Source organism: Cololabis saira, chromosome 21 (assembly GCF_033807715.1).
Source record: "Cololabis saira isolate AMF1-May2022 chromosome 21, fColSai1.1, whole genome shotgun sequence".
In the NCBI taxonomy this organism is placed as follows: Eukaryota; Metazoa; Chordata; class Actinopteri; order Beloniformes; family Belonidae; genus Cololabis; species Cololabis saira.
In genome coordinates, this window is record NC_084607.1 from 13867521 (window position 1) to 13886086 (window position 18566).

At 40.9% G+C, this 18566-nt stretch overlaps 1 protein-coding gene across 1 annotated transcript in view; it reads right to left on the minus strand.

Moving 5' to 3' along the window:
* baiap3 (BAI1 associated protein 3) overlaps positions 1-17805 on the minus strand; it is a 36535-nt gene extending 18730 nt beyond the window's left edge. The window contains exons 1-8 of the mRNA XM_061712169.1: positions 17669-17805; positions 8747-8834; positions 5837-5920; positions 5527-5634; positions 4980-5039; positions 2917-2983; positions 2544-2757; positions 1091-1135 (exon numbers count right to left, since the gene is read on the minus strand). Coding sequence (XP_061568153.1) covers positions 1091-1135; positions 2544-2757; positions 2917-2983; positions 4980-5039; positions 5527-5634; positions 5837-5920; positions 8747-8834; positions 17669-17805 — 803 coding nt within the window. The remainder of the gene's footprint in view (positions 1-1090; positions 1136-2543; positions 2758-2916; positions 2984-4979; positions 5040-5526; positions 5635-5836; positions 5921-8746; positions 8835-17668) is intronic.
* Positions 17806-18566: the final 761 nt, after the last annotated feature.

The following is an 18566-nucleotide window of genomic DNA, read 5'->3' on the forward strand; positions in this document are numbered from 1 at the left end:
TCGTATTTTTAACTTTTATTGAGTCAGCTATTAACATCAGTAACAGAGGAAGAAGGAAATGTTCCCACAAGATCAGGGAATAAAGAGGAGGGAGTCTAAGGAGTCATTTTATCCTTATGATTAGAACAGATAGAAAGTTAAAAAAATATCCACAGTCTGAACTAATATTTGTGTCACTTTACCTGCAATAAGAAAGCTGTTCTGCTTACTCAGAAGCTACAGTTTGCTTGAGATTATAAACACATAATGTTTTTTGCTTTTTTAATTTCATAAACATATATGATAAATAAAAAAAATTAAAAAAATGCAATATTATTGAAATATTGGAAACTAACTGATTTCAAATGAGTTTCAATGAAAAAATAAATTAAAAAAATGTCATGTTACTTTAACTTCAGACAATATGGATTAATAAAACTTTGGTCTAATCAACTTAATTTCATTTTATAATAAACATCAGTGTTTGCATGTCTGGCCTACAAACATAAACGACCTTAGAGCGTTTACCAATCTGTAATGTTGCCCTTCTTTCTCACACACTTGAGGAGTTCAGGATTTCAAGTGTTTCAGTTGTTATTTTGTGCCTTCCTTAAAAACTTATACTTTGGGACATTTCTTTTATTTCTTTACACATTCTCTGTAGCTGACAGGTCAGTCCAGTGCTTTCACCCTCGTCTTCTTCAGTAAAGGTTTAAATTACATTTCTGATTCTGACTCCTTACAGTTTCCCAGAAGTTTCTCCAAAGGTACTTTATTATTTTCATTTCTTTTTTTGCATTTTTTTTTTACAGTCTATTGAACATTTCTGAATGTTAACCTTTTGGTTGGTAAAAACAGGCGTTTTTTACATTTTGCGTAAAATTACTAAATTGTTACTTAAACGTTTGAGTAAGCAATGAGCATAATAATGTGCACACACCATGCACACTAGCTGTAATCTTTGTTGTTTATTTTTTATTATACTGCATGAATTGTTTCATTGTCTACTGTAGCATAAGACAAATATCTGAACAATTTCACATTTAAACAAACCATTTTGATCAACGCTGTAAATTGGTGCTTACAAGAGGTTCCTGTGTTCTAATCTTACCATATGTCCAGATGTAACAGGTCGTTGTGGACATCATCAACTTCACTGTAAAATAGAGGAAACGTGAGAAAATCAGGGATGGGCCAGTTTCAGTAACGGAGGGTCAGGCCTCTACGCCTCTCTGCTTACGCTGCTGCAACCACAGCACAAACAAGATGGATTATTGAAGGGAATATATGATGAAAAATAACACTTTCTTTGCTTGAGTGCATACATTTGAGTGTTTTGAATGACTAATAAGTTAAAAACTCTGTACAAATACTGCCATGTCCTCTTTCTCTGTGGCTGCTTCAGTCTGAAAATCTGTCATACAACAAGCTGTTCAAATTGGAAGGGCATTGTGACATCACAGACCCATATCAGCGCATAGTTATCTCGCGCCTCAAAAGTGCCGTAATTCAGATTTTTGGAAGAACAACCCACAAAAGTGGGAGTGATGTGAAGCCGAGATGCCGACTCCACCCCCTATACCTGTGGTATATTTGTTTTACCAAAGCATGATTGTTTTGAAGACTAACATCGACCAACAATGCGATGTTGTGGCCACATAACTAACAACTGTAAGGGAGAATTCTGCACATGACACGCATCACCATGTGCTTTCAGAAAGGTTAAAGGTATTGTGACATCATTTTTAACATGCTTTTAACACTATTAAAAGTCTTGGCCAACATCCCTCAAATGTGTCTAAAAGAGTGTAACAAGAAAAACTTCACTCTAGTACTCTTTTCCTGGCTTTTTATTACAGTGTTTTTTTGCGCCGTGAAAAATGCTTCCTTTCCCCCCTTTCCTGTCAATCATTGCTCCGCTCCTCCTCCAAACCTCCTCCTCCTCCAGCCATTCGCTCACAGCGGCGTCGGAGAGTTAAGCCGGGAGCGACAGGCGAAGCATGCACGGAAAAGCAGGAGGGCGAACCACAGCAAACAATCATAAAAATAAAGGCATGCAAGCAGCAGTGTCTCCTTATCTTAAGTCCAGTCAGTGGCCGCGGGTCTTCTTAGCAGTTTTCCTCCGGTGATGAGAACAAAAGAGGCTCTAAACAGCTCCGTGTTAAGCCTGATTTATGGTTCTGCGTTAAATCGACGCAGAGCCTACGCCGTAGGGTTCAGCGTATGGTGCGCGTCGCCGCGTAACCCTACACCGTAGGCTCTGCGTCGGTGTAACGCGGAACCATAAATCAGCCTTTATGGTGCGCTGGAGAGGAGAGGAGGCAGGGAGCTGGGTGGAGGGGGCGGTGATTTAGCGGATCGTTACGTAACGATCCGCCAGCAAACCACATGCGCCGTTTTTGCATAGTTATGCGGAAAATCCCAGAAAGCACACAATACACTGAATGTTAAAAGTTCGTTGTTTTTTGGGTGTAATTGATGTCAAGACACCCAACAAAACACAAAAAATCAAGAAAAATTTGTTTTTCATGTCACAATCCCTTTAAGATCCGTCTCGTACTCACAACACAAAGTGCTCGTCCCACACGGGGTTGAGAGTCTCCGGCTTGACCTCGGTCACTTGGATACACCTGGCGGGTAACACCTCCTTGGTGCTGGAACGTTTCTCCAGCTTCTCCCTCCTCTTTCTGAAGCTGAACTTTCTCTCCTTCTTCTCCTCCGTTTCCCGAGGGCTCTGGCCCACCAGGATTCCCAGCATGCAGTAGGGGTCGCTGTATCCTGTCCACATATAATGATGATGTTTTGTTTGTTTTCCAATCCTAAACACTGCCTCATCGATGCTGGTCAAATCAACTCAAACGGGACTTTTATTGGTGGATAAGAAACATTTTTTACAGAGCATATCATTTCCCGTTGCTCATGTAGGAGAGGTCTCACCGTTTGCGTCCTTGGCCATCAGATTCTTTGCTTTCATGACAGAAACTCTCAAAGAAAAATTGGCTCGCTGTAAAAAAAGAAAAAAAAAGAAGAATGTTTGCTCAGTAGGAAAGTGATATTGCAAGAAAAAACTATGTTTGTAGTAAACACCAGTAACAGCCGGGCTCCTGTAACTCCATTCAAGACAACATCAGCATGCACTGCAGAATAGGAATATAATATAGAACTCCATGTGCCACCATTTCAAAAGCGCTCGCAGTTCTTTACAGTTATTACTAAAAGGTTCCTGGGTGACAAGTGAAGGTAGTGAAGAAGGTAGAAGGTAATGAATAAAATGAATAAATACAAAACTTTAGCAATAACTGGCCTCACATCTCACAACTTCAAAAAATATAAAAAAAATAACATCTCCACGGGAGTCAGTGCACTCAAACTGACTAAATGTTACATTCAAACAAAGATGAGACAAAGAAAGAAGGGAGAAAAAAACTGCCCGAGTGAGAAAAAAACACAGAAAAATACTGATGTGCTTCTAAATTTCTTAGTGTTATTTATTTCTGAGACAAATCATGATTTATTCCATCTGTGTAAGATGTATGAGGGTAATTAACTAACACAAGCCCTTGGGTAGGAGAGGCTTTTCTGAGGTATTATTTGCAATATTACTTGTCTTTACACACCAAAAGCTAACAATTAGATAAATGTTCTTAGGTCAAACAAAGCACATTATTTATCTGTGGAAGTATCAGGGCTCTAAAAACACCGTCCAGTCAAAGCCACTGGACCGCTGGAGAGGTAGTATCTTTTCAAGATCTCGCTGACTCTGGATGATTTTCCAACATCATTCCAAGAGGCTAATCAATGCTTAAGAACACTTATCAATGTGTAACTGGTCACCTGAATGATATGGACACCTTGGTATTGGTCTTGGCCTTGATCTGAGTTCCAATGTGCTTAAGTTAAGTTAAGAGTTCACCCAAACATGTAGGAGTTCTTGTATCATTATTGGTTACATCTCTTAAATGTTCACAGTGCTAGAGAAAAAAATAAGTGAACCTTTACCGGTACTGCGTAGCCGAATCTTTGGCAGAAACAACTTCGAGGAAGTGCTTTCAGCAGTTTGTTGGACGTCCAGTGAATGGTTTTCTTCAAAAATGCAGTAGCATCTTGATAAGGTTGATGTCTTGGCTTTAGACCACTTCACTCTACAGTATTTTAGTAAACTTTAAAATAAATGTTCCACTTAATAAAGTGGTCCAGGGACTGAAGCAGTGAAGATTAAATCATTTTTTCAGTCGTCTTGTGCCTTGCCAATGTGTTTGTAGAAATGTGTTGCTCTGTCAAACAGCAATTCTTTTTATCTTTTTTTTTTAGTTTTTGAGATTTTCTTTTCACCAACTATAATTTTTGGAAACATTTTTCGACACTGGTTTGGATGCAAAAACCAGCTAGTGATCAGAAGAAAATGCAGATGAAGTAAGGTGGTGTAAAAATGGTTTTGTCTTGTTCGTCAAGCAGGATGTGAGATCTCATGCAGGTGGTCTGGATGATCGTGTAAAACTGCAGGAGCAAATTCTGGACTCCAGCATCTCTCTATATTGGTTTTAGATGGTACAGACAGACTAAAAGCTTGAGACAGACTGGAAGAAGTGGGGCTGTAGTGTTTGTTAACAACAGATGATGTAATTCTACTAGAATTACATCATCTGTTGTTAACAAACACTACAGCCCCACTTCTGGGGTGCAGAGATGCTCCTTCACAGTCACATGTCTAGAATTATTCTAGACATGTGACTGTGAAGGAGCATCTCTGCACCCCAGATGTTGAGCTGCAGGATCCAAGTTTCCATCCATGCTCTCCAGTGAGAGAGTTCACAGACGTTACCTGCATGTGATATAATATTGTATGTCAAATTAATCCAGAAAACCCATTAATTCTAAGGAGTTCACGTACACCTTCCTGACACTTTAAATGAGTGCAGCATTGGAGCTTCATTTTTCAGCACCACAGAGAAGAAACTTTAAACACTAATCTTGGACAGTATTTGAACAAAATATCTCACCTTGGACTCTCGAACTTTTTGCAGAATAATGTCGTGTTCCTCTTCAGCCATATCAAACACCTTGAAAAGATGATGACTCGTTAAAAATCCTTTCACGTAACAATTTGCTTTATGACACTTTATTGTTATCGTTAATTTGAACAAAAAAAATATATTTTAAAAATAGAGTAAAAAATGACTGAAATGCCTATAAAATCTCTCCGGGTCCTTGAGAGAGCTCAGCTGTTGAGAACAGCCTTAAAAAATGACGCCCACTCCAGACAAGTGAGAGGCTACAGATGAATATCGGTACAGAATGTGACAGGGCTTTGATTTTTAATCAGTTTTGAGCCAAGAGCATCTGCTCGGATTCTTACAGCCTCCTCACAACAAACAAACACGCTCCCCGCGAGGCTGCAACAGTGTCACCGACAGAGATTTAATAGGCTTCCAGAAATACAGTCTGTGCTTCTGCCACACTACACTCATTATTATTATTATTGTCATTATTTCTATTATTATGAATACAAGACAGACGGATGGACAGAAAAAAAAGGCAGACAGATACCTTCAGTAAGTAAGCAAACAGTTCGTCGTCGCTTTTCACGTGTTCAGGCGCCGGCACGCCGACCCTGTTGACCACCGTGTACACGGCTTCCTCATAAAGGAGATCCAGCTACACGGAAACACACTCCACTTAATAACTCCCTTTCAAAAAGAAATGCATGCGTTCTTTGGCTTTCATGCTTTCTGCTCTGCTGCGCTTAAAAAAAAAAAGCACTGATAAAAGGTTTGAATGTTATTTTTACTTTTAAAAGTATAATCCCTGCTGGACAAGATGAAAATTGGAGAAAAAATAGAGAACTTGGTTTGCGCACCTCTGTCCTGTTGATCCTCTCGGGGATAAAGGCCTGGTCCACATGCTCCTGGGGTGGCGGCACCGTGCAAGCCCCTTTTTGGCTCTGCGTGGAGACAAAACCGCTTCAGGCAAAACAAAAACTCTGATGAAAGAGAAGCCGTGGTCATAGTTTGATATTACTAAGTCTTATTTAAGTTTACTGCTCTGTCGTCTCTCACGGGCGTGAACAACAGCTTTCAGGGGATCCTGCTCTTTAGAACACACAAACTCTCATCTACATTTACATTCTCGCAGCTCTTTTCACTGCCAGCGCCTCCCTGTGATGTTTCAAAAGTGGCAGGGCTGCGGTGAAAGCGTATCGTTGACTCACGAGTCTGAAAAGAAAAACATTTAAACAAATCCAGGCTGTCTGGATTTTCTGTCTGGTGCTTTTAAAGCAACCAGCGAGACGCGTACGTTTCAAACCACCGCAAATTTGTCGAGGTGTGTTTGCTCCAACAAATCAGCACTGAAGCGTACCGTTTGATGATGCAAAAAGGAATTTCCAAGAGAACCCCAGGATATTATTGCAGGATCCGCTCTCAAGTCTCGCTGATGTTCTTACAACAAAACATACGTGTGGAGGGAAGTTAGATTTCTGAAATCTGAGGGTTTGTGGTTGCTTCACATAAATACTATCATCTAAGATATACGTTTATCTTTGTACAAAACAATGATCCTTAACCCAATAGGAAGGCTAACAAAGACCATATTGAGAAGAGGAGACTTGACGGTTAAGGTGAGGATCTGCAGTGGAAGCCAGGTTTTGATTCAAACTGAAATGTTTCAGGGTAATGCAGGTCTCATAGCCCAACTATCCTGGAACTCAAGGACTAGTGAAAGCAGCCAGTAACAAAGACAGTGTACAAGTATAAAATGTAATCACAAGAAGTTCTTTCTGCTTAGGAATCGAGTTTCTGAGACCAAGGCTGAGCTCGAGTTTTTTTTTGCCAATAATAATTTCTGAAGTTGCTTTTTGTCTTGGTATTCTTTCAGTAGCAACATTAAGTAGTTGTTTTAATGAACATTTTACCAGACTGGACTTAGTGCTTCTTTTTGAGTGGGAACATGTTTTCTGTCGATTGATTAGAGTTTTAGATCAGGATCAGTGGCGTAACATCGTGCTGATAGAGCCCGGTGCAAATAGTTATTTTTTGTGTCCCCACCCTTGCCCTAAACCAGGGGTCGGCAACCCGCGGCTCTAGAGCCGCATGCGGCTCTTAAGCACCGCCCTAGTGGCTCCTGGAGCTTTTTTTCTTCCTTTTTCCTTTTTTAATCTCGACATTTCGACTTTTTTCTTGAAATTTTGACTTTTTTCTCAACATTTCGACTTTTTTCTTGAAATTTCGACTTTTTTCTCAACATTTCGCCTTTTTTCTCGAAATTTTGACTTTTTTCTTGACATTTCGACTTTTTTCTAGACATTTTGACTTTTTTCTCAACATTTCAACTTTTTTCTCAAAATTTTTACTTTTTTCTTGACATTTCGACTTTTTTCCCAAGATTGTACTTCAACATTAATCTCGACATTTCAAATTTTGTCTTGAAATTCCAACTTTTTTCTCAACATTTCAAAATTTTTCTCGAAATTTCGACTTTTTCGTCGACATTTCGAAATTTTTCTCAACATTTCGACTTTTTTCTCGAAGTGCAGAATGAAAAAAAAAACTAATATAGAAACATACAGCATGTGTTGCCGTCATTCTAAGGCTTATACAAGACTTTTCATTTTTTGCGGCTCCAGACATATTTGTTTTTTGTGTTTTTGGTCCAATATGGCTCTTTCAACATTTTGGGTTGCCGACCCCTGCCCTAAACAAAAGCACACACACACATGCACACACACACACACATGCACACACACACACACACATGCACACACACACATGCACAGCCACTAAAGAGAACTGCTATTGTCGCCATGTAGGCTAGCGTTGTGACTGGCCCTCCTCCGGCGGGACGCTGGCTTTTTCCTCGGTTGCAGCAAAGAACGTATCTAATTTAGTCATTTTTGCTTTAACATCATCCTGGCTCTTTTTCTCTTTTCTCTTTTGTGCGCCGCTTTTTTGTTTGGGCTTGGTAAACATTATGCTATACTATTTTTGTCCTCCTTTACTTTTGTTAACTTTATTTTCCAGCTGTAATCATGCACTTAACGTGACTGACAGGTAGCCTAGTAAGTTGATTGGACTATTCCATTCACAAAAACATTTTTCTCTCCCTCCTCCATGGGCCCTGGTGCAGCTGCACCGCCGATATTTATGCCTGTGATCAGGATTCAACTGCCTAAAACAAACTTTTTTTCAGAATTTTATATAGTTTATATGTGAAATCTTATTTTAGGTTACTTCTGAACAATAATTGTTACTGAGAAAAAAGAAAATGACAATTATTCCAAAAATGCAGCGGAGTAAAATGCTGGAGAACCATACAGTACATTAATCAGGAGGTTAGAATCTCTCAAGGGCTTATTATAAACAGCAGACAATAAATAAGAATCACAATCGGTTCCAGTTTTAGGTTCTTACAAAAAATAATCAAACATTAGACTAAAACTCCAAGGTTGAGTTTCTTCGGTGATATCTGGCATGTTGCATGCAATACAGTATTCCTCGTGGTAATTCTTCAAAGCTGAGAAGCAGCAAATGGGTGTGAAGTCAGGAAGTGTCAGTTCTGGTAGCAGAGACTGAACATATCCGCCGACAGAAGCTCGTCACAGCTGAGCTCCTGCTCGTCTCAGTCCCCCGTTTAACCCGCTCCTTCTGTCTCGGGGCGTCGCGGTGGCCGTGCTGCTGGGCTGAGAGACAGGTCCGGGGCCTGATCGCTACACAAACTCTGCATGCTTCACGCCGTTTAACAGATGGAAAGGTGGAAGTCGGGTGGAGGTTACCTCAACCTGGGCCGCCCGCATCATGTTCTCCTGTTTCTGCAGGATGGCGTTCATACGCTCGAAGAACTCCACGCTCTCCTCCGAAACCCTGCCAAGAAAAGCAGCAGACTGATAAACAATCTTCTTGTACAAAACCTGAGACCGAGAGAAATAATAAGAGAGGAGGAATGCAGGCGGCACTGTGGTACATAAATATGTCACTTGATTAGTTTAGCATCTGAATATTTATGGCCATCAATTACCAACACACCGGGGTTCAGTGACATTGATGAGAATGAGCATCTTGTTAACAGATACCTTGATGCGCATCTGTCAGGATGTGCTCTGTTTATTTTGAGTGACTGGACTTTATCCCGTGCAGGTCTGTCATCAAACCATCTTGTGTCAAACATTAGGAAAACTGTTCGCCGCATGAACCGTGTTATTCCAGTTTGATTAGTAGGGCTGTGTGCAAAATGCAAATGATGCTTTCCGATTCCTCCAGGTTCGAGTGACTCCCGCCAGCCCCAGTTGTCATGGTGATATGGGCACATTCAGGGAAAGAGTAGCTGTCTGAGCACCTTGGGAATCCCCCCAGAAAGCAACCTCATCCCAACCTGTCTCTCCTCCCGAATCTCTCAGGAGGAGTCTGCCTCCCGGGCCGGTATGGAAATCACCGCGGCAGGAAGCTACCCTGATGGGAGCCGTAGCGGAACCGCCGGGATCAGTCAGGCTGTCTGCCTTCAACTCCTCACCCTCGAGCCTCCGTCCCCACCCTCACGGCTGCCGTCCTCTTCCTCATCTGCAAGCCAACATCACTGCATCATACAGAGGAGCTCCCCACAGAGGCCCGACCCGCGCCTTTATTAACGTCATCACAACACAGCGGGAATGTAGCAGCCCGGCCCAGCAGTGGTGGTGGGGCGCGTCGCAAAGCCATGAGGCTTAGAAGCCACGTAGGGAGAGGTGGTAAAGGTTTATCTGGCTTTAAGCAACATTTATAATAAGAATCGGTGGAATTTAGTAGAAGATCTTAAAATCAGTGATTCAGATTGATTGGAATTTGATGTAACTTTCCCAAAATGAATCCTTTTTTGTAACAAAGTGATCAGTCCCTAAGTGAAGCTTTCATTAAAGCCACTTTTCATAAGCGTTGTCTTGTTGTTACGGTACTGGTACCGGTACTGGCAAAACCCACCCAAAGAAGCTTTGGATTCCCACTCCAGTCATTCCTTGCAACAAATGCGTATTGCTTTGCGGCACTATGTAAAAGAATTAACAAATTTTAATTTTGCTCACAGAGCTACAGAGGACATCATTGCCACAGTAGCTAATGGCGCTTTTCCACTAGCATCTACTCGGCTCGACTCAACTCGGCCTAGTTTCTTTTCCATAACAATTCAGCAGAAGTAGGAGGTTGGAGTGAAGCTGCTGTGACGTATTTGATTGTGTAATCTAAACGAAGAAGACAACAACACTAAAAGATGTAGAACCTGGAGGAGATGATATATGTGCTGCTGGGTCTGTGACTTGTGTTCTATATCAAGTTAAAAAATGAGAGTGAAAGAAGCTTCAAGCGGCAATGCTTTTTTTTTCAACGCAAGCAGCTAGTGACAGAGTGACAGAGCTCCTGGTAGATCTAATCGTTCCTTATCGCCCATCTACATCCATTTTTTATTCTCTCCTCAGCCACCAGGTTTATGTAGTTACAGAAAAAGTATCTCGGCATGCCTCCACCCCTAGTGGAAAAGCGCAAAACCGAGGCAAGGCAAGGCGAGTCGGGCTGAGTAGGTACTAGTGTAAAAGCGCCATTAGAGACTCAAAAGAAGTAACGACAGAGGTGACAACAAGAGAATGACCACGAAAGAGACCAAAAAAGAGGCAATCTTGGACAGTGTGTGTGGTAAAAGTGTATTAACCTCCACGCCTATAACAACAGCTAATAATAGCAAAAGTTCCTTTACGTTGCTTTAGAGCTATTCTTTGAATTCTTTGAAAGTTCACGTGTCACATCCTGGCATAAAACCCGACGAAGTTCATCTTTAGTGAGCTAAAGCAGTATTACATGACATGCCGGACCATCCGCACTCATTAACGCAGTATTGTCAGTGGCGCCTTCATTGCAACGCAGCAAATCTATATGCCCCCTTGTGGTCAGAGGTGGAATTTTCACACAAATCAATGAAAATATTGATGTTTATGAGATATTTTTTACGTATATTGATACATTTATTTAAAATGAGACTATAACTGTTGATAATTAACTACATATGAAGGCTAATCCTTGACAATTTCCATAAATAATGCATATTCCTTTTCAGGTTCCCTGGTGCTTCACTTTATTTTGCTCAATACCAAACAAAGTCCCAAATTGATATTCTTATCTGTAATTCCTCTGACAGCATTTGGAAGCTAGAAAACCTCAAACCCAGTTTACAATCTGTGAATGACTCCCAGATTGCCTCTTTCATTGACAAGGGACTTGGGAGCTTAATTTATTTTGGAGTTCACAGTTTTCATTTACAAACAAGCTTTATTTTTCCAGTCAGGGTTGTGTTTCAAACCACATCCGTCTTTAATCGTCCATGGCAGCCTGGCATCATAAATCTGTCCGGTTGTGTGCCAATCGGCTTGAGGATTCGTCCAGACAGTCTGGGATCGTTCCGTTTTCTTTTTTCTAGCTTGGTGCAACAAATTTATGAGCACAAATCAAAGCCAAATGAGGCAAATATCAGAGATACAATTCTGACTTGAAATTTACTTATTATAAGAAAAACAATACTCATATTCCTTCTGACTTTTCTCTTGCGCGCTCATGCACAAACCATGCATACACACATGCGTGGCAAGTGATTTGACGTTGCTAGGAGACAGATCATTCTTTCTTTCTTTTTTTTTAACTTTTTTTATTCTAATTTTCTGTCAGAATTCATCCAAATGCTTCAATCATGCTTTTCCTGCGTGGAGTAAATCAAGGGGAATGCATAAATAAAAACACGAATGCGACGCTCTTCTTTTATCAGAGACAGTGTGTTTAAACATGACTAATTGGATTTTATGATGGTGACAGCAGCTCTTCTGCTCCAACTTCAACAGAATGTGGCAGGGCATAGATAATAATTAATACTGCACACATCACTGTCATCTGCAGCATGATAAAAGAACGTGACGTCTGTTTGCATTGTAACAAAATAGGATGATTTTTTTGTTCTTTTTTTATCTGATCCATTATGGTTGTCACTGTTATAATATGAGCCTACAGCTCGTATCATAAACAAAGATCTCTCTGACAAGGATCCCCCTCAACAGCACAAAAGGCTCGTTGACTCTAATTACACGTCTGATTAAGAAACAAAGCATCGCAGGTGGAACAGCTAGATTGTGGAGTTGCAGATCAATCATAAAAGTCTTGTGAAAGAAGCAGCAGTCGAACAGCTGCTGCAACTGAAGACTTAAAAGAAGTCTAGAGTGAAAATGAATTCCAAGTGGAGTCTTCTTTGATGCTCCAAAATGCCGTTTTCAGACTCATCTTAAGGTGGGTTTGGCTCTTTTTTGCTTCTTTTTTCAAATGCAGTTTGTACACAATATTCCACGATTTCAAAGCAAAGCCGAACAAAAGAAATGTTTTTGAACTGTTTTATAACTTATTAAAAATAAAAGACTCAAATATCTAATGAAAAGGCAACACGCTAGTGTGTTAGAAGAGCAGTGAAAGCTGTGAACTATCCTGCAAAGAAGCTCTGTTACTCTAAAACAGACGACGTTCAGGACATAAGGGGGAACAACCGTCAGTCATTCCATGTGTCAATTATGTCTGATATCATCGGGATAGCTGAGTAGTTTCAGTATTTTCATTAAAAGATAATTACATTGTTTTAATGTGAATAATTAAAAAAACAAACAAAACAAAAAATTAAAAAGTAGTCTAGCATTGAAGGAGGTGATCAGAGATGCCGTGAATGCATTTGGTTGTTGCCTGGCAACAACTGAGCTGATGACATCACATACAATTGAAGTGAATTGAAAACAACTAAACACAAATGGACTGTCGTTTTAGGCACTGCGTAAAATGAAACTTGGAAGAGTGCTGCATTTGGAGCGTTCACATTTCACACAATAAAAAGAATCGATAAAATAATAAGAACAGATGACCCTAAAAACAACAAAACTAATAGAGCTTATTGTCGTCCTTCATACTTCATGTGAAAAAATATATATGGTGATAATAACATTGTGCATATGCATTAAAAGTGTCTAATTTTTACTGTGAGGAAACTGTCTGAGTCTGAAGATGCAAGTATTCGTGACCATGTGTCAGAATGTTTTTTAATTCTCTCCAATACACTTGTGTCTGCTGCTGAGCATCCAGGAGACCAAACTAAAATGCTGTACGTCAGTTTCTCATCGCTGCCCGCAAGAAAACATTCCTGTCTGCGTTGTTTCCCCTGAGTATTCTGAGGAAGTGTATTCTCTGCTGAGCCATCTCCACCACCTATGTTGTATTTGCACCATCTCTCCTTTATCATAGATAGCAGTCAGGTCTATGCTTGTCTTTGTACTGAAGTTTAAGACGCAGTATATTCTTTGCTTTTTTGGTGCTCAGAAACATGTTGTTCACAAAGCCCCTCTATCAGTCTCTGGTTGTCTTCCCTGCAGGCCGGCTCGTCCTGATGAGTGTAACCACAACGGCCCTGCCTGCAAACTCACTGATGAAGTGCTAGGGATGAACTGCAGTGCACTCATGTACAGTGAGTACAGCACCGGTCTCAGCACACAGCTCTGGGGAACGCCGGTGCTAAGTATAATAGTGGAGCAAAGATGGGGAGAAGTTTAACAGTCTGTGGACAGTTTGTGGGGGAAGAAGATGGATGATAGGAGGCCATGGTCATGCTGATTGCGCAGCAGTACGCCTGAGATAAAAATTATTAAAAGCTGAGCCATAATATGAGAACAGTATCCTGACATAATTCATCGAGAACCCCCACCAGCAAAAGCTCATCAATTTTATTTCCTCGCAATCTCAAACTCCCCATGGTGATAGATGAAAAAAATATGACTCAAGCCTCTTCTTTCTTTGTTTTCTGTTATTCTCTCCTTCCCCTTTCCCCTTTAACTAACCAGTATTTGGGTTCTTGTTCCAGGCGTTGTCTCGTCTCTGGAAAACTCAATCAGCTACTCTTCATGTAAACAACTTTCCGGTTGTCATAGTTACTCATTGTTATTAATACAAATCAGCTAGAATTACTAGCAGAAGTCTAGTTTAAAAAAATCCACCATCAACAAGCAATGCAAACCATCTTCATCCACTGCTGCCAGTCTATGTGAAGTCTTCTGTTTTCCCATACAGTCTGTAATCTGTGTAGAGAGAAACCGGTGTCCTGAACATGGTCCTGCAACCACGTCTCGCTGCAAAATACCACGTTGCATTCCTGGTACTCATAGTGTCCACGACTCCACGAATTTGGGGGCTCATTTAATTCTAAATCTTAATCAGATACTCTAAACTACCCTCCTATTGGCTACTCATCATAAGGGATGTTAAAATGTTAACAGAATTGCATGCAGAAATTTCTTAAGCCTGGTAGAAAATGTTTCAAAAGTCAGAGCTCGAAAAAAAAAAAAAAAAATCTATAGAAACATTAAAAAAGAACAGAGATGCTGCCGACAGTCTCCAACATCTAAGACAGAGCGGACCTCATTCAAGAAGTCCTCATAAATCTGAGAGCGAGTTTGCACATAAATCACCCCCGTACTAACAACGCAGACTTGTCCGTGAGCATCCTCACCCTGCAGGTCTACCTGAGGACATGCTGAATTTTACAAAAAGAGAAAGGAACAAACGTGTTTCTGGCGCAGCGATAGAGGTCATTTTAACTGAAGTGGAGCCAAGAAAAAACCCACGATTTCATTTAATCAGAACGTTAGTTCGTTAGTACCGTCTCTACGGGTGAGACGAGCGGCAGCGAGGCTCAGCGCTGGAAACAGGTGACGCATGCCGGCCTTGGATGCCACGTCGCCTGTCCAATAAAGCATTCATGAGCTGAAATGAAAATGGATTGATACGATGTTGGATGCAGAAAATAAAGATAAATTAAAAACAAAATTAAATAACTGGAGAGACCTGTTATTCAGGGATCCTGAGACGGACACACCTCCACAGGAGTCAGCACCAATCTCTGCAGGTACGTTTATACTAGATAGGCAGGAATAAACCCGAGGTTGTAGCACAATCATCTACTTACCTGTAGGTTAGTGAAAGTTTATTGGCCCATTAACTTTGTATTCTGTAGACAAAAATATCCTTCAAAAAATGGTTTATTATTATTAGGCCTATTATTATTCATTTCCCCAAGGAAACATGATTTACTGTTTGAAAACTGCTTGTCCAAGCAGACTAAATCAACCACTTGCCGTGTCTAAGTCGCTTCATCAGATCAACAGGAATCTCTAGCACGTCAAGGCCTCATTTCAAGGCCATATTATGGAGGACACAGCAAGCCAATAATGTTTTGCACACTTTCTTGGGTTTATTTAGCCAGTGCCACGGCTTACATGCAGGCACAACTCCCTGGCCAAAGTCACTCGCTCCGTAATGGCCCGAGTCAGCTATCTGCCAGCATAAGGAACAACATCTGGAGCTCTGGAGTAAAGGGTTCACATCATTCTGAGTTGCTTATGATATTCTACTTATTGAGAAATAAAAACCCCGATACGGAGGCACCAAGAATCGACAGCCATGAAAGACACTGCAGAAAACTCGAGTTTTAAACCAGAGTGAAGTCAAGAGTGAAATATGGAGTCCACTGCTGCTGAGACAGATCAGAGAGAAATGGGAAATAAGAAAACAGCAGCAAGCGGAAAACACAAATTCAAGGATAAATCTCTGCGGGTTCCTCCTGTACTGCCAGTCAAGCTCATCTCTGCGAGGGTCTGGTGCATTTCCAGAGATTTAACAGCCAGCTCACATCGATTTAAAAGCATAATTTGCTCCTCTGAATTAAACGGTTTGCCACCGGCGTGCCGGCGCCTGCTCGGAGAGCCTCAGGTCTGACAGCTGATTGTGCTGCCCGGTCAACAGCTGCAGACGCCGCAGCCCAAATCCACCCGACCTCATTTGCAAATTCTCAATTAAAGGGAGAGTGCAGGCGGGTCAGTACCAGACTGAATGGATAACAAAGATCAACAGGCTGTGCCTAATGACGAGCGCTCAGGCTGAGGCTCAGCGGGAAGACAGCAGCACCAAGGAGCCGGCATGGCAAATGAGAGATGGGGGAGATGCTGTCAGATCCAATCAGTCTTTAATGAAGAGCACCAGAGCAGATTTGATTTGCAGAAATAATGTATAATTTCAACATCATGACACTGCATCAAATTACACATTAAAACAAAACGGTATAGATAAAAGAAAAAAAGAAAAAAAAAAAGCATAGATATTCAGCACTGACCTTTAAAATCCAAAATTTACTGGCGATTGGCTCGTGACGTTCAGAGATATTCTTCTATGTTAAAAATAGGCATAGTTGTCATTACAAGTATAAGTTCACATCATGACAGCAGCATGTGTTTAGGTTGCTATAGAAACCTCAGGTTCATCATATTACTTTGGGATTCAGATGAAGCTTCAAAGCAGAGTAAAAAAATCTGGTGACTCTCCAAATGAGCGGCTTCGTTGGTTGCAATAAAAAAGAAAGAATAATCACACAACCAACTGTAACTCCGGTTACAAAGAACATCTCCACAGCCTGGCCCGCCATATTTATTCACTTAGCAAACATTATCCCCCCTTGAAACGGGTCTGGCACCCCTCCTGTTACCAGCAACGTCCACCGGTACAGAATGTACCAAACCAATCACAAGAGCTCTTGGGCGCAAAAGAAATCAAAGTCCAGAGGATGAATCCAGATGAACTCTTTGTATCAAAGAGAGCAAATAAATCCGGGCGGCTGGCATGGTTAAGATCTCCCTGTGAATATGGAGAATCTGTAAGAATTTAGTTTCTGGTTTTGTTTGGAGTCTGAGCTGTTTGGACCATCGCTCGAGTCGGCTTCGGATGAATATATGAAAAATATGTTGAGTGCAACACTAGAAGCTAAAGGATACTGACCTTTTTGGATATTGTCTTAAGAAAGTTCCGCTTTTTAATAGTTGTTTTTTTCTTTTATTACATGTGTGAGCATTCAAACAATGACTGGAAAACAAAGATATCCCCTCACTGAAGCCGGTACCGAGGCCTAGACTCATGTTTCTACCAGAAAAAACATAATTTACTATATGCCATAAACATATGGATATTCAAATTTGTGTATATTTCTGTTCACATAGAAAAACAACACCACACATACAGTATATAAGTGGTTGAAAATCCACAATGCAATGAAATTTGTGGTATAAAACTGTGAAAAAACCCAAGGAAACAGCATTTCAAAGTCCCTGGAAAGCCTCCCCGTGCATGACATGGTGCACCCGATGAGCCGTTAGTGGGGAAGCCGCTTGTCTCAGTGAACCAAAAACATTGTAATTACCACGCATTTCAAATGTTGTGTTGACAACAATTTCATGACTCGAACGGCCGGCGGAAAACAAATGACTAACAGACATGAATTACCGCCGTTCTCAAAGAGATGTCATTATGTTCTGATCCAGCACAACCGCACTCTAATTTCCTAAAGAAAGACTGATTATCAAAGCCGATTGTTGCTCACACTGCTGTTTCCAAGTTTTTGTGTGACACTGATGTCAATCATTTGAAAGTACTGAAGGAGTCAAACCGTGTAGCTCATTTCATATGTTAAATTATTAATGGCATGTTAATTAAAACGCAACCAAATATGAGGAAACTTCCCCTGGTAATACAGCCGCTGAAAACTGTCAGCACAAGTTGCCGTCTTGAGAGCATGAGCTCAAGAGTGTGTGTCCGTGTGTGTGTGTGTGTGTGTGACTCACCGGCGGGGTAACACCTCAGGACAGTGTGTGAGCGGGCTGCTGCTGGTGGAGGGGGGGGGCTCCCTCCGACTTCTCAGCGACTGGCTCCTCTGCACCTGCCGCATCACACTACTCTTCAGGTCCAGCAGCGTAGTCATGACGGTTCACTGGCGACGACAGAGAGCAGACATCAACACTCCGACCCCCTCAACGCCTTTAGTTCCGGCAGTGATGTCGCATGAATTAGAACTGCTGAACCAAATAATGCACTCCGTGCATGCTTTTCATGTAATTCTCCATTTGTGTCTTTGTCCAAAAGGAGCTCTGTAAATTACACAGTTTGAGCATCATTGCGCTGTGTTCCACTTCTGTCAGAATCCAATAGAGACTGGTGTCATAGAAACATAAAAGGACCAGAAAAAGAGCAAGTAAACTCCAAAGTTTAGACGCAGTATATCTGCTCTGTTATAGAATATAAAGACTCAAATGACTTATCAAACGTCTTCTCTCATCCAGGGTTGTACTTGCAAACTTTGGGATTTTAGGTTCGACACCAGTATTTACATACTTTGAAACAATTGTTGCAACAAATGTAATATTATCTATGACTAAGTGTTATAACCAGAGAATGAAAATACAATTGAACTGGTGGTTGTTCAATTATACACTTCTGCCTTTATAAAACAATATACGGCTTTGTTTTATTGTTGTTTTTTGTGAATTGCTTTCCCTTGCAAATGAAGGGTATTTGTAGTTACAGACTAAGTTTAACCATTAGTACCCCACTGTAATGGTTTCATGCTTGTTTTTACATCGAAACATCACAATCATCTGATCGTATTAAATATAAAGCAAATATAACCTCGATCACCCAACAATGTTAAACCTATTTTTGTTTTAGTTCCATGATCTTTGTAGA